This window comes from Trachypithecus francoisi, unplaced genomic scaffold, assembly GCF_009764315.1.
Source record: "Trachypithecus francoisi isolate TF-2019V2 unplaced genomic scaffold, Tfra_2.0 Lachesis_group4, whole genome shotgun sequence".
NCBI lineage: Eukaryota > Metazoa > Chordata > Mammalia > Primates > Cercopithecidae > Trachypithecus > Trachypithecus francoisi.
The window spans coordinates 26636483-26658622 of record NW_022681469.1 but is presented as its reverse complement, the minus strand read 5'-3'; the positions used below and the strand labels follow the sequence as shown (position 1 = coordinate 26658622).

The following is a 22140-nucleotide window of genomic DNA, read 5'->3' as shown; positions in this document are numbered from 1 at the left end:
GCTCTAGAAGTTCTGGAAGATGAGGGACCAAAAGTTTCTTCAGCTGCCCAATCTGTGACAACTTCATATATCCAATGAGGTTGGACTCAAATGGATTCAGACTTCTTCCCCGGAGTGGAAGCAGGGTTACAGAGAAAAATCCAGAGGCAACATAGGTCTCTCTGATTAGGGTGGGAGACTGCAGCCTCCCAGGCCCTCCATCCCCTGGAAGGCAGTGCTCCTTACTACGAAGGGAGTGTCTGCCTGAGTACTTTCCAGGGGCTTTGAGATAGATGGGGGAAGCACAGAATCCTGGGTAGCTGGTGCCTGGAGCTCGACTGACCTTTAGCCACCAAGCAGTGGTTTGTCCAGGCTTCCCTGACCCTAACAAGGTTTTTTTTTTTTTTTTTTTTTTTTTTTTTTTTTTTTTTGGACATAGAGTCTCACTCTGTCCCCTAAGCTGCAGTAAAGTGGCATGATCTCGGCTCACTGCAACCTCTGCTGCCTGGGTTCAAGTGATTCTCATGCCTTAGCCTTCCAGGTAGCTGAGACTACAGGCATGCACGATAAGGCCTGGCTAACTTTTTGTATTTTCAGTAGAGATGGGGTTTCACCATGTTGTCCAGGCTGGTCTCAAACTCCTGAGTTCAGGCAATCTGCCCGCCTCAGTCTCCCAAAGTGCTAGGATTAACAATACATTTTCTAATAGTAATAAGAATAATGATAATGATGACAGCAACCACAACTTCCTACTACATGCTAGGTACTTTACATATATTAACTTCAATCCTAAAAGCACTGAAAGAGAGTTATCATCACTTTCATTTTCTACATAAGAAACCAAAGCATGAACTGCCCGAGTGAGTGACTCCAGGTGGCACAGCTGGTGAGTACTAAGGACAGGTATGAAAAGCCAAGTCTGTGGTCTATTAATGACCCCCCTGTGGCCTCCATCCTGCACATGCTTGTGCTTTCTGGTCACCCCCATGGTCTGTCTGAGAGATGCTAGGCCACTGTGGTGATCATATTCAGATGTCAGAGACTTTTGCCTACACCAGTGACCACGTAGAAACACATCTGTCAGAAAAGAACAGTGGGAGTGATGGGCTGCTTCCCTGCCTACTCCCTCTGTGAGGTGGGGCTGGTGCTGCCCAGGGCTCCATGTACCCCAAGATGCCCTAAAAGTTGCAAAGGGGCTCTTGTCCCACCTTGCGTCAGGCTACAACAAAGGAGAAGTAAACCAAGGGACGTCCTTCATGGGGCCGAGGTGGGTTCTGAGTCCTGATCACACCTGCACTGCTCCATTACCCCATCCTCAGAGAGTCCTTCTGCCTTCTACAGCAGGTTCCGACATCTGAGAGTGGGGTGCATCACTTTTTACTGGGAAGTCAAGACGATGAATAGTATCTCTTCCTCTCACAGAGAGCTCCCTGTTCCTCATTGGAAGAGGGGGCTGGGGAAGGCATTGCAGAAGGAGCTGAACCCTGGATTCAAGCTCAGCTCCTCTCCCAAACTGCTGTTGAATCTGGATGACCCGCTCCCTCCTCTGTGCTTCAGTTTCCACACTGATCGCAGAAGGAAAGTGCAGTAGGAGTGTGTTGCACCAGATAAGCCAGCAGCATTTTCCAGGCCTAAGGTTTTAGGGTGCAGTGGACAATTCAGCACCTACTGACTGTAGGAAATGAGGGAGGGAAGTCACTTCCCCTCTGGTTCCTCCATTTCTGCTGTGGTAAAATGGAGACATCCTGTACCTTGACCAAGAATGAAGTGGAAAGTGGGACTATCTCAATAATGACATTCTGGAACCTTCAGAATCTGTTCCAGACAAATGGGAAGGCTCTCACCTGAGTGAAATTGGGTGAAACACTGAGACAGCTTTTCTGTTTTTGTGAATGTCTGAGGTGGCTCCATTTCCTGTCACTCATTCCTCAGCCCTGTGCTTCAACTTCGCTCTCACAGGAGCTATCAGACACAGGCCAGCCTGGGTGCCAGGAGCAAACGTCCACATGGTCTTGTCACCGTGTCAGCCATCCAAACACTAACGGGAGTGTACAGCTTGGCCCCTGCAGGGGCAGACAGGATGGCAGAGAGACGGCTGCATCACCATCCAGTGCACCTCACGTGAGACATGCCCACAGACCCAGTGTTGAGAATAGGAATTATTTTCGCAGGAGCCCAGCACCTTTGGCTGGAGACAGTATCTTCACAACAGCATCTTCTACCAAATCAATGTCTATAGACCTCCCAGACTGCCAGACTTCACGTCACCTCCCTCAGAACATCCTGGGAGGCAGGGTGGAGACAGGGATGGACACTGAGGCACAAAGAAACAGTAATGACTCCTTCATCACATGGGGGTCCCTGGTGGAGGCACCATCCACTTCAGGGTCCCAAGCCTCAAGCGATGCCGCCCTTTCTTAGACCATGGTACCACCTCCCCATTGAACTATGGCTCCTTCTGAAGCTCACAGCATGGTAAAAAACAATCACGATGCCTCCTCTCACTTCTACCCTCCAGAGAGGCTAGCTTCACCATCTTTCAATTTCACAACCCCAAACAAAGAACTTGCAAATAAATAGAAGAAGGAAAGGGACAGGACAACATGGACAGGCCTCCCCTTCTCCTCTTGTATGCCCATCTGGCCTCTCTATTTGAAAATGCAACCCTTTTGCCCCCACAAGGATCCTGACTCTACTTAATCCACTTGATTTCCTTTTCCTGGAGTGTTTATCACCATAAATAATCTCTGATTATTTCTTAGGTTGGTTCCTTCTTCGCTGCTTCCTTTTGCTAAAATCATAGGGATATGTCACTGTTTCTTCATGGTTGTATTCCCAATGCCTTGACTGGTACTTGGCACATAGTAGGAGGGAGCTTAAAGAATGTTTCTTTTTGAAAAAAACTTTATTTTTATTTATTTGTATTTTTAGAGAAGCCATCTCCCTCTGTTGCCCAGGCTGGAGTCCAGTGGCGTGACCACGGCTCACTGCAGCCTCAGCCTCCTAGGCTCAAGTGATCCCCCTGCCTCAACCTCCTGAGTAGCTGGGACTACAGGTGGACACCACCACATCTGGCTAATTTTTAAATTTTTTGTAGAGATGGGGTTTTGACATGTTGCCCGGGCTGGTCTCAAACTCCTGCCCTCAATAAATCCTTCTACCTTGGCCTCTCAAAGTGCTGGGAATACAGGTATGAGCCACAGTGTCCAGCTAATTAAAAAAAAAAAAAATTAGAGACAGTGTCTCTCTATGTTGCCCAGGTTGGTCTGTGTTTCCTGAACGAATGAATGAATCAGGCCTGAGTAATATGCTATAAAGCAAGGTGGCTCTCGCCACTTCACTACTGGTTTATGCTGGAAGGAGCCAGGCAAGGCTGCCATCCTGGGCAATGCCTATGGGCAGGGGACTCACCTCCAGGCCCACCTCCTCAGACCCCACAGGATCCGCATCCTGCTTTATAGCAAGGACTTGAGCACCAGCAGCTCAGGAGGACAGGCTGCAAGAGTCCCCCAGCACCTGGAAGCAGATCCACTGTGAAGAGGAGTCAGTAAAACAAAGGACATCATAAAAGATGGCTTTGGTCCAAACATGGCTGAAACAGATCCCCAAAGCGGAAATATGTGTTTGAGGCTTCTGGCTTCCAGGCAGGCAAGGGCTGGTATGTGCAGAAGCAGCGACATTGAAATTCACTGAGAAATCTGCCACTTCCTCTGGGCCTATCAAAGAAGATACTCGCCTTGTCTGGGGGACAGCTGCTTCTCCCCTGGTGGAGGTCACTCCAGGGCACCCAAGAACAAGGACGGTCCCAGCTTTGCCACCTCATCTTCTCATTTATCTGCCTCACTGACATTTCCTCTCACCTCCCTCCCATTGGCTTGGCAGGTTTTTATCACATTGGTTTCAGTGTGTATAGACATTCCCTCGGGGTTACTGGAATTTTAGTAAATACACACCACACTCATACACAGGCATGCACACACAAAGCAAGAAGGAGGCTAACAGAGACACACAGACAGGGATAGACACAGGGGAAGGGGTGGGTGTGCATGTGCACACACAGCAGAGAAAGATTCAGAATCATGCAGAAGAAAGAAAAGAGACAGAGAGAAATGTAACATGGCTCTGAAAGAGACAGTTAAATCATGACAAAATGACACTGACACTTCACAGTGCACACTCATACACTCCAAGCAGAAGTGTACACACAACACAGCACTTGCTGCACGAGCTCACAGAGGGATCCACGTGTCCATGATAAGAGAAACCATATCCAGCCTGCAGAACTATGTAATTTGCAAATAATCTAATAGCTAACGTTTGCTGAATGTCCTTTCTGACCTAAGCTCTTTTACCTGGAATATCTCATTGAATCCTCGCTCACTCCAGGAGATCAATACTGTTTACTAAATCCCCATTTCACAGGTGCACATGGAGGCTGGAGTGACCTGAGCTGGCCTCTGTCTTCAGCTGCCTCACTCACCACTTTGCCCTTTCTCCCCTCCTGGCAGCCCGTCCGGTGTCCTCAAAAACACAAGTCACCTGCCCGTCTCTGGCCTCTGTGCTTGCTGTTCCCTCCGCCTAGACCACTTCTCCCCAGACAGTCCCCTCGCACCACTTCACTCTCTTCTGCTTTTTGCTCAAAAGTTCCCTCCTTGGAGAATTTCCCTGACAACTGTCTTTAAAAGAGCACTCACCTCCACTCTTCTGGACATCACCTTATTCCACCTGAGTCGGTTTAATTTTTCACTCTGTTCACTATTACCTGATCTAAGCCATTCATTCATTCCCTCATTCTCTCATTCACTAGCTCTCTCTCTGCCCAGAATGTAAGGCCTATAAGGATAAGGACTTCGACTGTATTGCTCCCCATGGAATTCCTGGTAACCTAGAAGAATGCTTGGCTCAGAGCAGGTGCTCCGTAAACATTTGTTGAATATTGAATGAAAGAGGTGCTGAGGGAATGGGTGACAGAGCCAGAAAATGTGTAGCATTTGTGTGCAGGGATATGCACATATGTACACACACACACAGAGACACACACACACACACTCCATTCTCTACCTCCATTAGTCATATAATCCTACCCTGCTTGTCAAGAGCTGGCCATTCATTCATCCTCTTTACCATCCGTTCATCCTACCACATGCCAAGAGCTGGCCTCTTTCAGCATATGGAATGAGGAACACTGGAACCCAAGGAGAGTTTGTTTATTTATTTATTTATTTTTTGAGTCAGAGTCTCACTAGGTCACACAGGCTGGAGTGCGGTGGCGTGATCTGAGCTCACTGAAACCTCCGCCTCCCAGGTTGGAGTGGTTCTTCTGCCTCATCCTCCCAAGTTTTTGGGATTACAGGTGCGTGCCACCAGGCTCAGCTGATTTTTTGTATCTTTAGTAGAGATGGGTTTCACCATGTTGGCCAGGCTGGTCTCAAACTCCTAACCTCAGATGACCTGCCCGCCTCGGCCTCCCAAAGTGCTGGGATTTCAGGCGTGAGCCACCACACTCGGCCCCAAGGAGAGTTTCAAACAGCAGTGGGGAGTCAAAGTTAGTTGATCTCTCCGGATACTTCTTTAACTATGGATTCATTAACTATTTCACAACTACTAAAATATGATGTGAAATATTTCCCCTGACTGTCAAATGCCTTTTTTCTGCACTCTGTGTCCCCCAGCGTGGTATCATATAAATCAGAGGGAGGCTGGAGGTGGCAGAAACCAGCATCTCCATCCACAAAGAAACTAGGGACAAGAAGGGATGAAGGAGTGTTTAGAAGAGAGAGCAGCTGCTGCCCAACAAATGATAAAGAGGAACATTCCTCAGGGGCAGAGGTAACACCCTAGAGCTTGCTGGGTTGCTGACTGAATCACAGTTATCTGGTTCTTAACAAAACTCAGAATCCTGCTATCTCTATTTAAGTCTTTAGGCATTATCTCCAGGCAGGAGGTCCCAGCCTCACCAAAATCAGAGTGCTTTCAAAGAAAAGTTGCTCTTCATCACAAAGAGATGAAGTCCAAAGCTCATTCACTCATATTAACTCTACAAGAATATACCCGGCCCCTTCTCTGGATGAGGTCTTCCTCTACCTGCTAGATACAAGAGAGATAAGGTCCCTGCTCCCCAGGAACTTATATGCTAATGCATATAAGTGGGAAATAAACAGGTAATTTTCATACTGTGGTGGGCAGCAGAAGTGAGTAAACAAAAAGACTTAATAGGAAGAAGTCAAGATGCCAGGATGAGGGACATTTATGTAGGGTGGCCAGTGGAGACCTCTCTGAGGACACAATATTTGAGCAAAAACCACAGGCATGAGGAGGAACCAGCCACAGGAAAAGCCAGAGAGTTGTCACAGCAGAGGAAACAGTGAGCATGCAAGTTCTGCAGCAGGAAGGAGCTAGGCTCAGGGACAGATGGAGGCCTGTTTGCTGGTGCACAGAGAGCCAGGGGCCAGGGCCACAAAATGAGCTTGCAGAGGTGGAGAGGAGCCACAGAATGGGTCTGAGGGCCATGCCAGGAGCTTGGGCCTTACGCTGAGAGTGATGAGATGCCCCTGATGGTAGGAGGGGTCCATGAACACCCATTCTGTTAACTTGGAAAGCAATCACAAGCCTCCTGATTCAGTTGCTCATCTCTGCTCTCTCTTTACCTGTTGTATTAGCCCGTTTTCACGCTGCTGATAAAAACATACCTGAGACTGGGTAATTTATAAAGAAAAAGAGGTTTAATGAACTCAGATTTCCATGTGGCTGGGGAGGCGTCACAATCATGGCAGAAGGGGAAAGGCATATCTTATATGGCGACAGGCAAGAGAGAATGAGAGCCAAGCAAATACAAAACCATCAGATCTTGTGAGATTTATTTACTACACGAGAACAGCAAGGGGGAAACCACCCCCATGATTCAATTACCTTTCACCAGGCCCCTCCCACAATACTTGGGAATTATGGGAGCTACAATTCAAGATGAGATTTGGGTGGGGACACAGCCAAGCCATATCACCTATCATTGTATTGAACACAACACCAGGACCAAAAGGTCCTTTAGGCCACTGCCCTGCTGCAGATCCCAAAAAGATCAGAGAAGAAAGAGGCTGGTATGTAAGAATGGACAGCATAAAGCACACCATTTTCTACCACCGCTTTTTTATACAGTGATCCCTGTTAGAAAATGTGCCCTTCAATCCAATATAAACCTCTTGGATTATCATCCAGATTGCCACCCTACCATATGTTTAGGACACTCTTCCACTAAGATCTGGGAATACAGATGCTAGTATGTTTCATGGTAGATTTTAGTCTTCAGTTATAGGAGCAGCCAGAGCAGCAGAATTGAAACCACAGCTCTCTTGAGCCCAGATCCATTCAGTCACTCATTCAACAAATGTGTATTGAGTATTTATTAGGTGTCAGTGCTGTTCTGGGGGTCTGTGACACACAAGTAAACTAAAAAGACTAAAAAACAAAAATTTATATTCTCATGGAGTTTACATTTTAAATGAGGAAGACATATAATACAGAACAATTATAAGAATCATATAGCAAATAAGAAGAGACTAAGTGCGATGGATAAAAACAGACCCAGGAGAGGAGATTGGGAGTTTATGAGTGTGGGTGGAAAGCAATCTAGTGTTTTACCTGTAGTACTCAGGGGAGGCAGATACCTGCAGAGAATTCCAGGCAAAGAGGAACAACCAGGACAAAGATTCTGAAGCAGGAGCCTGCCATATTGCAGAAGCATCACAGAGGACATCTCTGTGTCCAGGGCACTCTCTCCCACCCTGGCCCTGCAGAGTAGGGGAGGTGGGAGAGTGGCAGGTGATGAGCTTGGACATCTCATGAGGACAGAGCATATAAGGCCTGGTAGGTCTTCACAGGCACTTTGGCCATTGAAAGGATTTGAACAGAGGAATGACACTATCTAACTCAAACTTTTGAAGATTAACTGCTGCATGGAGAAAAGACTGGAAAGACAAAGGTGGAAACAGAGAGAATAGCTAGAGGGCTATTGCAAATATTCAGGCAAGAGACCATGGGGGTTCAATCCAGGTAGGTAACAATGAAGTGGTGAGAAATAGCCATATTCTGGAAATATTTTTGTAGAGTCTGTAGAATGTCCTGACACACTGGATGTGGGGTAAGGGATAAAGAAAGGAATCAAAGATAACTCTAAGATTTTTAGCTTGAATGGCATAGTTGCCATCATCTGCCATCATCCCTATCATCTGAGTTAGAGAAGACTACAGGTGAGGAGTGCTGGGAAGGTCAATGAGGAATTTGGCTTTAGACATGTTAAGTGAAGATATATCTACCAGATGTCCAAGTGGAGATGTCAGGCAGCAGTTGGATATGTGGCGCTGGGGTCCATTCTAACAGGCTGAGGAATTTTCTCCCCACACTTCTTTGAGTGACCTGTACACAGTAACTCCACCATCTCCAATGCCAGGGTCATCATCTAACACATTTTCATTATAGGACTGACTCAGAGATTGCAAAACCACTGCTCTTCACCTGTTTTTGTGAACAAAGTTTTATTGGCAGATAGTCGTCCCCATTTGTTTAGATGTTATCTATGGCTGCTTTTGTGTTACAACAGCAAAGTTGAATAATGGCAACAGAAACCATATGGTCAACAAACCCTACACTATTCACTATCTGACCCCTTAGAGAAAAAGTCTGTTGACCCCTGGACTAACTCATTGGTATGTAATGTTGTTAACTCACATCTTTCAGGAATATTTAGGTCTTCACTTCACGTGAAGAAAAAAAATAACGATCTGAAAGTTACTAGATGTGTCTCTTGTGTTATTTGAGCTCTTCGATGGAAGAAGATTATCATGATTATCTTCATTTTACAGATGAGAAAAGTGAGACTCAAAGAAGCTGATTGACTTGTCCAGGGTCATCAGCCAGTGGAGGATAGGTCTGGGTCTTGAATCTAGGTCTTCAGACGTCAAAACCCAAGCTACAGCCAATATATCAGTGGTTCCCAAAGCAACACACAGATAGATTTTGTGTGGATGCAGACACGGAGTTTTAATAATTTTAATAGTTCTGTGTGATTTGTAAGTACATTAGTCATATTATATATGACTGACGTGTTAGATCCATAATAATACTATTTAAGAGACAGTTAAAGTAGGTATCCAAGTTGAAACCGTAAGTTAAAACAAAAACATAATGTAAAATAATAGGACAGGGCAAAAGTCATGACAGTGACGTAACGGGCTAAATTGTTTCTCCCCAAAACTCACACATTGAAGCCCTAACCTTCAGCACTTCGGCATATGGCTGTATTTGGAGATGGGTTCTTCAAAAAGGTGTGTATCAGTCCGTTCTCACTCTGCTAATAAAAATATACCTGAGACTGGGTGATCTATAAAGGAGAAAGGTTTAATGGACTCACAGTTCCACATGGCTGGGGAGGCCTCACAATCATGGTGGAAGGCAAATGAGGAGCAAAGCCATGTCTTACATGGCAGCAGGCAAGAGAGCATGTGCAGGGGAACTCCCCTTAGAAAACCATCCATCCTCATGGAACGTATTCACTGTCATGAGAGCAGCATGGGAAAGACCTGCCTGCATGATTCAATTACCACCCACAGGGTCCCTCCCATGACACAAGGTAATTATGGGAGCTACAATTCAAGATGACATTTGGGTGGCACACAGTAAAACCATATCAAGGTGTTTATGTTACAATAAGGCTGATAGAAAGAGGCCCTAATCCAATCTGACTGGTGCTCTTAGAAGAAGAGGTGAGTAGGACACACAGAGAAACACCAGGGCTTTGCTCCCAGAGGAAAGGCCATGTGAGGACATAGTGAGAAGGTAGCCATCTGCAAGCCAGGGAGACAGGCCTCAGAAAACACAGCCCTGCTGACACTGTGATCCTGGACTTCCAACATCCAAAGCTGGGAGAAAACAAATTTCTGTTGTTTAAGCTCCCCAGTCTGTGCTATTTTGTTATGGCAGCCCTAGCCAATGAATACGAGTGATAGATTACTGACACACAGGAGGTGCTTCCTTTATCTGAACTTCTCTCTTTCCATCTTACTCTCTGTGGCAGAGAGTAAGATCAGGCTGGTTTGTTTGTGCTCGTCACAGACAACCTGGGAAGCAGGGAGTGGGTTCAATCCCACCCTTACTCTCTGTGGCAGAGAGTAAGATCAGGCTTCAGTTAATCTTTCAGTTACTTAAGTTTGAGCTTTGAAATTAACTGAAGCAATAGGTTATTTGTGTTGGCACCTTTCTCTTCCAATTCTGGTTCAATGAAGGCACTGGGGACTCATTCATTAAAAAATTATGAGGGGCCTATTACGTGAGATTTAGGCTGGCAAGGCATGGGATGCTCTCAAGCTGCTGGTGGCAACAGAGACAAGGAAGTCATCATCACAGCCTGGTCTGACAAGGGCTACTACAGACTTGTCTAACTGCAGGCCAGGAATAACCCAATGAAGAATGTGACAGTCAAGCTAAGTTTTGAAGGACAAGGAAAAATTAGTCAGATAAGAAAGGAAAATGCTTTCCAGGCCGCGCTGACATCATGGCCAAGCTATGCCCTTAGCCTGCAGACGCGGTGTGCAAAGTGTTCTGATCCATCATGGCTGAGGGAGACCCACTACCTGAAGGAGGCTAGAATTAGTCCTGATGCCCTAGGTCTGGAAAATACCTAGGTATATTCACCAAGCTGCTTGGCCCTGAGCTCTATTCCACGTGCCCAGTCTGTCAAGCAGGCCTGGGTTCCTCATGGGCTCTCCCCTGGGACTGGATTTTTGCTCCCTGCCTACCTTGGCCTCACCTGGGCTGCTGTGCTCCAACCCAGATGGACCATCTAGAATCTCAATACCAGTCCTTGCCTGACTGTAAGCACAGTCAGTGTCTGGAAACTCCTGTCACAGAGTCCTAAAAACAAGAGTGTCTCCATTTAACAAGCACTTACTCTGTGCCAGCCATAGTTCTAAGTTTATTATATGCATATCTCATTCAATTCTTGGAACAAAACTATCTGATATTATTGTCACCTACATAGGACAGTAAAGAATGCTGAATCTTAAGGAGGTTAGGAACTTATCAGAGACTACATTTAGTAAATGAGATTTAAGATGCATGCTCAGTCATTCCAATGGCAACACCTGTGGACTTAATCATTGCACTGTTCTACAAATCTCCACCAAGAATCCACAAGTCCAGTGGAGACCACTGTCAGCCCAGGTGTTAGGGCTTTGAAATGGTCATTTGGGTGGCAGGCCAGTCTCCCCATCCGTGTGGAGCAGCCCTGGAATGGATGAATGCCCTGGCTCTATTCATTCCTGCCTTCCTTTCCAATGTGTCCATAATATGGAGCTCTCAGGGTGCCTCATTGCCAAGCCTGAATGGGTACTGACCACATTACCCATCCAAGGGGAACTAGCTGAGGACAAGGAGGTGAACAAGGATTCAGAAGGGCCCCTCCAGGGAAGGAGTAATGCTCAGAATCCTGACTCAGTTCTCAGAGGGGGCTGATAACTCGTATTATCAGCTTATGCTTTTTTTTAAATTTCTCTTTATTTTTTTAGAGACGAAGTCTTGCTATATTGCCTAGGCTGGCCTTGAACTCCTGGCCTTCCAGCAATCTTCCTGCCTCGGCCTCCCAAGCAGCTGGGATTATAGGTGCAAGACACTGCACCTGGCTCCGTTTATATTTTCCATCTTTGAAAGTCCTCTTATGTTTTAAGTCCCAGGTTCAGAAATGCTGGCTTTCAGATCAGGCAAGAAATCCTGAATATTCAATGCCTTGTGAAGATCTTCTCCAGACGATTCATGCCACCAAGGAAGGCTGCTTCCCCTCAGCTCCTAGGGCCTCAGAGGTGGGCTGGGAGTGGGGAGTTTGGAAGCTGTTATAAAAGCAAGGAATGTAGACAAATGGGAAGCCTTGTGCCCAGCTGCAGGCTCCATCTTGGTAGTCTCTCCTCCCAGGAAAAAATACTCCACTTTCCACCCCACCTTGGGAATGAGACCATTCCCAAGCTGTGGCAGCCTCAACCAGGGCACAATGGATCCCAGTGTGGCTAAAGTTGGGAGAACGGGGAGTCCGACACCAAGAGAAGATGTCATCGAGCTCTTGGGGAGGGCAGAGCTCCTGTGACTGCTAAGGCATAATGCACAAGCCCCGTGGGTGGCATAATGTGGAATTCATCTCCCCCACAATGCCGAGAGGGTCCAGGCAGAACAATCCAGACTCTGTTAGCAGGGTCCTCCAGAGAGTTCAGGCCACGCTGACAAGGATGAAAAAGAGGAGAGATCTGCCCCCTCATGGCTGCTGCTGCCACTCAGAGCTAACGCAGACATATTCATGGGCTGGAGGGACAGCTCCAGGGAATGACCCATCCTCCAGAGAGGCCACAGGGCAGAGGTACGGTGGTGCTGCACCACACTTGGGGTGGGCTGTGTGTTGTGGGGTGGACCACTCCAGGCAGTGAATTAGAGGACTCCAGGAAATACCCTTAAATACATGGATGTCCAACGTGAAAGCCCTTCCTTGGCCTGCTGCAGATATATGGCTCCTGGCCTGAGCTCAGGGACTCCATAAAAACTTAATTCCTTCTCAGCTCAGTTTGAGAACCAAGCCCAGGTTTTCTACTTCCTACTCAGCATCAGTAAACCTGCACCATATCTGTTCGTCTCAGGCACGCTCCGTGGCATTTGCTGGAGTTTCCACAAAGAGTTGTATGTACACACAAAAGTTCAGGCCGTGCCCTACCTCATCGTATCTCACCACACAGACTGTTTTCTGGGTCCTGACCATGGTGTTCCCTTAACTAGGCTCTTCTGGCAATAAATCCTTGCCTCCCACAGGCTTCTGGGGGCCAGGAAGGTGACTTTGGTAGGAGATCACATTTTGTATAGGGAAATCTGGACCCACAATTTGGACATCTGTATGACATTTCTTCAAAAGGAAGCAAATGTTGGCCCTGAACGTATACACATGATTTTGAAGTTAGTGGATTTGTTCTAGTCTCCAATATTTTGATATTTTAAATGTTTCTTTCCTGTTTCAGAACACCAAGCCTCAGTCCCCAGGCAGCAAAACTGAAAAGATACACACTGCGCCAAATAAATCAAATCACCTCTCTGCAGCTGGCCTCCTAAGGTTTGTACTGAGCCACAGGCTAGTATTTAGCTGTAAGACAAACATCTAGCAGAGCCCAAAGAGCCTTACCTGCCTCTCTGACATGATGTAGAGTTGCTCGTGGTCCTTGGAGAAGGCCATATCCCGGAGGACTGGGCCAGGATCCACCACCTGCACCGTCTCATACTGGAGAGCATTGCCCCTGGGTCCATCCACCCGGATCTGTGGAGAAAAGGAGGAGAGTCAATGTGAGTTCAGATCCTGCCCTGCCCGCAGTCAAACTTCAGCCAGAGACCCTGTCAACAGCCGAGGGAGAGGGCATGAGTTCTGTCTCTACAGTGCTCACAGGCTAAAGCCAAGGAGTGGAGTGACATAAGCTCACCAAGGGCCTCAGGATGGGAGTGGCAGAGAGGGAAGCTGGGGACCAAGCTGGGCTTCACCAAGAATCCAGTCTTGATCTCCCTGGTTCCCTCTGCCTCAGGCTCAAGCATTTGATGCCTTCCTTGCTGGTCTTTGGAGAAAAAGATGAGGCTCTGAGGCTTGGAGGAACAACATGTAATTGAAGCTGCCTCAGATCAGAGTGTCACCCTGCATTGGAAAGGCGATATTATTTGCTGCATTTGTTAGCAGAAAAACATGTCAGTGTAAGGAAGGGAACTGCTACCCAGATGTCATTGCTGTACCTTGAAGGGGAACCAGGCAGGGGGCCAACCCCAAAGGTTTCACACTAAGGGTCTCTTTTTGGCATTGAAATAGTGGCTTATACTTATAACATTAGGTCCTGAAACCTTCTAGAGATTTTTGTTCACGTCCCCAGGGAAGGGGTGAGGGAATTACAGGAAAATGTGCTTCAGGCATGAGTCATCCACAACCTTCTGCAAACACTCAGCTGAGTAGATCTTCCCCGGCCATCCACAAGTTCTTCCTAGAAATGCTGGGACAGCTTAGAGACAATGGAAAGAAGACTTCTGCCCACATGCCCCATGAATGAGAACTAACCTAGAAAAGACATGAGCTTTACAACCCTACATGATGCTCGTCTGGCCTCTGGATGTTGGCCAAGGTCTCTGGAACCATCCTGTGTTTGAATGCATAGACCCAACATGACCACTGCACAGTGAGTGCTAATAACACCACTCCCATAAATCAGGAACAAATACTATTGAGAGTGTGGTTAGGCGAGAGCTAGGGCATCACCACACTTCCCTGCCACACACAGGACTGTAAGATACACATAGTGTAATTTTAGAGATTTCAACAATAAAGCTAAGGAAAAAGAATATATTCCAAATATTCCCATTAGGCACTCTCATTTTTAATTTTTAATGTGTAATTTTTAACCTCTCACAAGATCAAGGAGAATAAAAGAGGCATTCTGAGGAACTAAATTACAGAAAGAACACCACATTAATGACAACTGACCACACCAGGTCCCCCAGAAGGCTCCCACCTTTCATTTCTCTTGAGTCCATGAACTCTAATATCAGGTTATTTTGTGGTTTATTTGCTTGATTTTAGGTTTGTTCTGGACTCTGATTTTTTAAATTTCCTTTTAAGTGTTATTTTTAAGCTTCGTGGACATCAGGTACTGGGAGATGGTTTTGCACATAATTCTCTACTGGTGTAATCCTCTCAATCCCGTGGGTTTAATGTTCATTCATCACAGCTCATGTGCCCCTCCAGCATCCATTCCACCCTCTCCCACCTTTTGGGTGGGATTGAACCCACTCCCTGCTTCCCAGGTTGTCCATGATGAGCACAAACAAACCAGCTTGATCTTACTCTCTGCCACAGTGATTAAGAGAAAATAGGCTCAAGTCAATCAACGTGAATCAGAGCAAAGCAGGGACTCATGGTAGAGAGAAGAGACCATATTTCCTAACTTTCAAAGGGGTAAAGTGAACTTGGAGCTCAAAGATCTGTGGGCAGCCCTCTCCTAACAAGGAAGGGAGCTGGAACCAGGGCAGGTCAAGCACAGAGACGGGAAAAAATTGGTCTTTGGTGACATTGCTGAGCCACTGAATCAAAGTAACCCCAAAGCCTGCCTGACATTGGGACTTTCTAGTTACTCCAGATATTTTCTTTATGTTAAAGTAATACAAAGGTTTTTTTTGCAACATCAAAAGTCCTAACGGATGCACTGATAATAGATGAGAAAAATGATACCCAGGTACATTAAACAACTGGCCTGTGCAATAAAATCTGGGGAGATAATTAGAATTCAGTTTGACTCTGGAAGTCCATGCTTTTCCTACCACCAGTTACATGAGAGTCCTTGCTCCCAGAGGGTTTCCCATGTGTCTCCCAGTGGCAGCCACCTAAAGGCAGGGGGCAGAGGGTCTGTCTCTAGTCTCTACAATTCCTGAGACTTTCTCTAGTCACTCTTGATTTTGGTGCTCAAACACTTGAGCTTGACAAATATTTATTCTAAAAAAGAATAAATAAATAAATGTAGTTCAGATTCCACTTTGCTAATTTCCCATTAAGCCCATGAAAACAACAGTTAAAGGAGTCATGGTTAGTATTTAAAATGGAAATGCCTCTGATTCCCAGAGCCCTCCTTCTTCTGTGCCCATCCCCAAGCCACCAGATGTCCACACTGGCCAGGTCCTTTCCTAATCTGGATGAAACAGGAGTTTGTGCAAAACCAATTGGGATTACCACCCAAGTCTGACTGTGTAATGATGGCCTTGGCCCCTGGCCCAGCCAAGCTTCATCCCCAGCGGGGAGGTGCCCCTGGAGCAGAAGCAGAGAACGATACTGAATGCCCTGGCCGGTCTCCAGCCCCCTCAGGCCACCGTCGGCCAGAGCAGGGTCCCCGGGGGAGTGCTGGCGGAACTAAGCCCCATCCAGTGCCCCTTGGCCTGATCCCCAAATGAAATTACATTCAGTGCCTGAGCAGTCTCCTTTATCTTTCGACTCCAACTTCCCTGCTCCTGAGGATGAGGGGTTTGCTGGGTGTGGCTGGACATCAAAGGAAACCAGATGACTTGGGGGAGGGACAGAGGGGTGGACAAGGAAGCACCAATCGGACAAGTTTCCATAGGCCTGGCCTTCTGCAAGGAGGCTGGATGTAGCTAAGTCCCCACCCTCTGCACTCTGCCAGTGGGAAATATGTAATTGGAAAGGCTCTTTCTCTCTTTTCCCACCTCACCCTCCAACAACTTTTCAGAAAACCAAAGAAAAGCATTATTTATTCATCTGTTGAAAAAATTCACACAGGACATGGATAAAGGAATTTATGGTGGAATTTACTGAATGTTTGACGGGCAATCCAAAAATTTAGATAGAATGGACCAGCTGCTGGCTCTTGGACCCTTAACATAGACAAATAGAACAAAAGCTGCTATTTATTGAGTGGCCACTATGGGTCTGGGACAATGGTAGGCATTTTACATATATTTATTTTCTTATTTAAATCTCAGAACTCAGTAAAGTAAGCATTAATATTGTCCCCATTTACAGGTGTGGCATGAAAAATGTTAAATAACTTGATTAAGGTCACACATCTGGCGGATGGCACAGGCTGCACCCATACCAGGGTCTGATTGATTCCAGTGGTCATGCTTCTATGAGTTCACACACTACACCAAAGGCTCACACTGAACCCGGCACTATTGTTTATGTAAACCTGCATTCCTTCAAGACGTCAAAGGAGTTGATTTTAAACAAGCATCACCCCAGGGGTGCTGGAGGAGCCATGTCTTTATCTACTGCAGTTTTTCTGGGAGAGAAACCTGCATATGAATGAAGATGCTATTGTAAATTTTCTAAATAATGATCCCTTATATTTTTGCTTTATACCTTGCAAAGCATTCTTAAATAACACTGTCTCAGCTGATGGTTGTAAAATTTTTATGATGTTGATTGCCAGAATAATCATTCTCATCTTCCTGATGAAGCAGCTGAGATGGAGGCTGTTCTGTGACTTGCCCCAAGTTCGATGATAAACCAATGGCATATAAGACTAGAATCCAGGTCTCCTGATTCCTAGCTCAGTGCTTGTCTCTTAGCTATTTAGATTTTCCAGAAGCCTTTGACAAGGTTCCACATGAAAAGGTATTTAAAAATAATGAGTCTCCGTGGGACTTCGGGCAGTTTGGCCATGCAGAGAGAGAACTGACTCAGAGACAGGAAAAGACAGGTTTGTGCATGGAGAAGTAACTAGTGTTTTGACTAATCTCATTTAATATTTTTTATAAATGGCCTGGAGGAGGCAGCAGGAAAATGTACAAATGATTGTAAACTCTTTGGGACAGCAAGAAGTCCAACAACAAAGGTGAACTACAAAAAAAATGGTCCACCCTCTGCAGGGCTGACAGTTGCCACGTGGGCAAATAGCCCTGGGACCATGAGTCTCCCAAGGAAGAGGTCATGCCTGCTGTACTCAGCGCAATCCCTGATACGTGGTTGGTGCTTAGTAAGTAATTACTGAATAAATGTAAAACAACCACAGTCTCTAATATCTGAGCTGCTAGTTATAATCGAGGTAAGAGTCAGGATTGAGGAAGGGATCAAAGCCACCATTTACTACTCCCAATACTCAGGCAGCCAAAAGGCCAACAAAATGGTAGGTAGCATTTAAGTAAGATTTCATAGAAAAACAGACTAGCAGAGCCATCATCTTGGTCAAGTTCACCTGAACATACGAGATCACATTCAGTTCATCCCTCATAAGGTAGGAACACAATCCAGATGCCTGCAACTCAAGAACAGCCTAGGAAAGACAACCCAAGCCAGAAAGAAATAGTTGAGATGAAAGGAGACACACTGACCAGTGACCATGGTTCAGTCATCAATGCAGAGGACACCCCAACACTTATAACATGACAGCTTGAACAAATTAGATTTCTTTTTTTGTTTGTTTGTTTGTTTTTGTTTTCAGACAAATTCTTGCTCTTGTTGCCTAGGCTGGAGTGCAATGGCACGATCTCAGCTCACTGTAACCTCTGCCTCCTGGGTTCTAGCAACTCTCCTGCCTCAGCCTCCTGAGTAGCTGGGATTACAGTTACCTATCCCCATGCCTGGCTAATTTTTGTATTTTTAGTGGAGACGGGGTTTCGCCATATTTGCCAGGCTGTTCTCAAACTCCTGACCTCGTAATCTGCCCGCCTCAGCCTCCCAAAGTGCTGGGATTACAGATGTGAGCCAGCAGGCCCAGCCTAGATTTCTTATTTTACATAGTATAGATACTTGTGGATCACCTAAATAATGAGAAAGGATGAAAACAGAAGTTGATTTTTTTTTTTTTTTTGGTAGAAAATGTAAAGAAACTGGCCGGACGCTGTGGCTCAAGCCTGTAATCCCAACACTTTGGGAGGCCAAGATGGGCGGATCACCAAATCAAGAGATTGAGACCACCCGGGCCAATATGGTGAAACCCCGTCTCTACTAAAATCACAAAAATTAGCTAGGCGTGGTCGTGGGCGCCTATAGTCCCAGCTACTCAGGAGGCTGAGACAGGAAAATTACTTAAACCCAGGAGGTGGAGGTTGCACTCAGCTGAGATGGTGCCACTGCACTCCAGCCTGGTGATAGAGCGAGACTCTCTCTCAAAAAAAAAAACAAAAAAAAAAACATGTAAAGAAAACAATCACGGGTCACAAAGGCACATTCGGTGTTTGGAAGATGTTAATCTCTGAGGATGACACTAAGGAGGAAACCACACCCTGATCCTGTGTGTCCTTTGACAGAACGACACATCCCACACCCACCATGCGTCTGATGAATGCCCATTGTTCCAGGGCCTCTCCTTCTGGAGAGGAGAGGTGGTAAGTGCCAGCCCTGCCTTCCAGGAGGCCTGTCTCCTGGAGGGCTCAGATTTCACACAAATAATGCCCAGTGGCAAATGTTATGGCAGAGGGGTGTTCAAAGGCCTCTCTTTGTTCTTCTCAGGAGATCTGGCCAACTGGAGTTTAACCAGGGATGATGAGCCCAGCTCCAGGTGAGGCTAGTGGGCAGGCAGCATCATGACCTAGAACTACCAATATGGCGCTGCCAGTGATGAGAGCTTGACTAATACAACACATAACAGGTAACATGAAATTTACTCAAAGCCACCTTAGGGGACGAAATCTTTTACATCAGTAGGAAGACGGATCTGAAGTAGCAAAATTAGCAGGACTAATAGATTTCATAAAGTCATAACATACTGACAGGAGGGTTAGAGTAAAAATTGGAAAAAGGGTGTCCAAGGGGAAGAATTTGATCATCTTTCTGCAGCATCATCTTGAGGAGAGAGAGAGACTAGAGCAGATCAGAGAACCACTGTGTCCTCTGTGGTAGGGAGGGGTGCCCCTGCAGGCCTTGCCTCAGCCCCAGTAGAATGTTCCGGAACAGCACTAGACAATGGAAGATAGTATAAGCCACAAATGTGGGTCACATATGTCATTCAGAATTTTCTAGTAGTGGCCAAATTTTAAAAAACAGGTAAAATTCCCAGCACTTTGGGAGGCCAAGGCGGGCAGATCATGAGGTCAGGAGATCGAGACCATCCTGGCTAACATGGTGAAACCCCATCTCTACCAAAAATACAAAAAATTAGCCAGGCATGGTGGCGGGTGCCTGTAGTCCCAGCTACTTGGGAGGCTTAGGCAGGAGAATGGCGTGAATCCGGAAGGCGGAGCTTGCAGTGAGCAGAGATCGCACCACTGCCCTCCAGCCTGGGCAACAGAGCGAGACTCTGTCTCAAAACAACAACAACAACAAACAGGTAAAATTAATTTTCATAATATGTTTAATCTGACCCAATATACCCCAAATATGATCATGTTAGCATGTCTACAAGAATAAAAATTATTAAAATTATTATTGAGACATTTTACCTGCTTTTCCTCATACTAACTAAACCTTTGCCTCCTGAGGTGCATGTTACACTTACAGCACAGCTCAGTTTGGAACAGCCATGTTTCAGGTGCTTCCTGTGTGGCCAGAGGCTACCATATTGGACAGCACAATTCTAGACTATTCTCTTCCCTGTGTTTTGATTCTGCACTCACCAAGTGACCTTGCTAATAATTTGGTTTGGTGACTATCCCCCTGGAGGCATGCTCCATTGAGATTTTGCAACCACCCCCAACCCCACCCGACCCTCCCTCCCCGTGTCCTCTGCTGCAATCCCTTTGTGTCTCCCAGGGACCTTTGAGCTACGGCACAGTGCAGTGTGCCCCACAGTCCTTACTTTCTGGGCATTCTTGGGCCGTATGCTCCAATAAACTGTATGGTCCCCATCAAGTCAGAATGCTGCCGCATGGGCCTCATTCTAATCCAGGTTCATTTGATGCACCCATGCCTTCTCTTCCCACACTCTGGGCACACCTCCTGTGCAGCAGGATCCCTGGTACCCCTGCTCGTGGGAGGGAACCAACCAGTCAGCCAGAATCATTGCTAAGGGAGGGGATTCTTGGGGACTCTTAACTGCACCAAGTAATACTGCCCTGGGAGAGAGTGGTGATGAGTGGAACATCCAGACAGTGGTGGGCATCTGGGGCTGGGGGCAGCAACTGACTACCAATTGCATAGATGCTTTTCAACATTAACAACCGGTGAGGTCACATGAGCACATAAGGACTGAGCATCATCTCACCTGTGCCACACAGAAACCTCCACTACAGCGTTCAATGTGTACTGCACTACTCCACAGTACATGCAGCTTACCAAGAACACACACACACACACACACACACACACCCTCTACTCTGGGTATCCAGGCATCCACATCCCCAGCTACTCAGTCCCCAGCCCGAGATCTTCCAAGGCAGCCAGACCCTTTCCTCCAGCCCCGTTGGCCCCCTGCCGATCCATCAGCAGGCACTGCCACCTATCTCCATCCCTGGCATGGTGAGTCTCTGCACTGCCAGACAGACTGCTATTGAAACATCAGCAGCATGGCCTCCTCAAAGGTCAGCCATCCAGGGAGCTCCTGGCAGCTGCTTGTTTGTTTATTGGAACATTATCTGGGCCGGGCTGTTTATTTACATCCACTGAAGGATTGAACAATAAATATAGTCTCCCAATAGCAGGCAGATGCTTGCACTAGAGCGTTCTGGCTGCCGTCTTGCTTGGACTAATCTCCCTAATGAGCAAACAGTGCTATTCATCTCTAAAGATGCAGGCCACCTCTGCACTCTCCCTTTCCTCTATCCCTTCACATCCTCCCCAAACTTCCTAGTGGAGGTCTACACCTTTGAGATTTGGGAGCTGGACCCAATTATAAGAATTCAAGGGCGGGGTCTTATCCAGCAAGCAGGGAAATAGAGCTGGAACTGTAGATGGAGAGGGGAACAGAGCAAACCTGGAAGCATATGTCCCAGGGCCAATCTTAATTCCCCACCTAGACCCTCAAACCTCCAACACAGAGGCACGTGGCAAACCAGCTGGTGGTCAGGACGGAAGGAGGTCACGCCTTGCCCACAGGGCCAGTGGTGGAGGGCTTATGGAGAGGTGCCCCATGTTCCAGCCATGCCAGAGCCAGAGTTAGGCCTTGAACTGCCCAGAATTGGAAGGAGATCCCTTGCAACAAAATGCAAACCAGTCAGTTTGCACAAGGGAGACCTCATCGGGGCAGGCAGGGATAGGTGAGGAGCTGAAGAAGGGAAGAAAGGGGGCCAGATTTGGCTCCTCTTAGAAGCCTTGAGCACATGACTTCAGCTCTCCTAGCTGTCCTGGGTCTCTCTCCTGGCTCTGACCTGGCTCCCAAGGAGGCAAAAGTAGCAACAAAGATCTTTGGCAAGCAATAAGTGACCAGGATCCGTATCTCTGGCACACAACAGCAGTATGATGTCTCTCAGGAGGGAGCAAACTGTGAGCCATTTGGATCATAGATATGCAGTCTACTCAGTTGCACCCACAGGTTCTAAATGATGTAGGCCTCGTCACTATCACTCCACACCTGAAAGGAAGAATTACCACAACAAAGAATGCCAGAATCAGGCACAGGGTAGGTACTCATTGTTGAATGAATGAGTGGCCTGAGAAGCTGATTCTGGGTCTGAGTTGCCACAGCTAGAACCAGGAGACACACACGCACACTCACAGACATGTGCGCACACACA

General features: G+C 46.8%; 1 protein-coding gene across 2 annotated transcripts in view; it reads right to left on the bottom strand.

The window, feature by feature from the left end:
• Positions 1-22140, bottom strand: part of PLXNA4 (plexin A4) — a 526156-nt gene that overhangs the window by 160392 nt on the left and 343624 nt on the right. For both annotated transcript variants that reach the window (XM_033192850.1, XM_033192851.1), the window contains one exon: positions 13178-13309. In XM_033192850.1, the coding sequence (XP_033048741.1) occupies positions 13178-13309 (132 nt within the window). The remainder of the gene's footprint in view (positions 1-13177; positions 13310-22140) is intronic.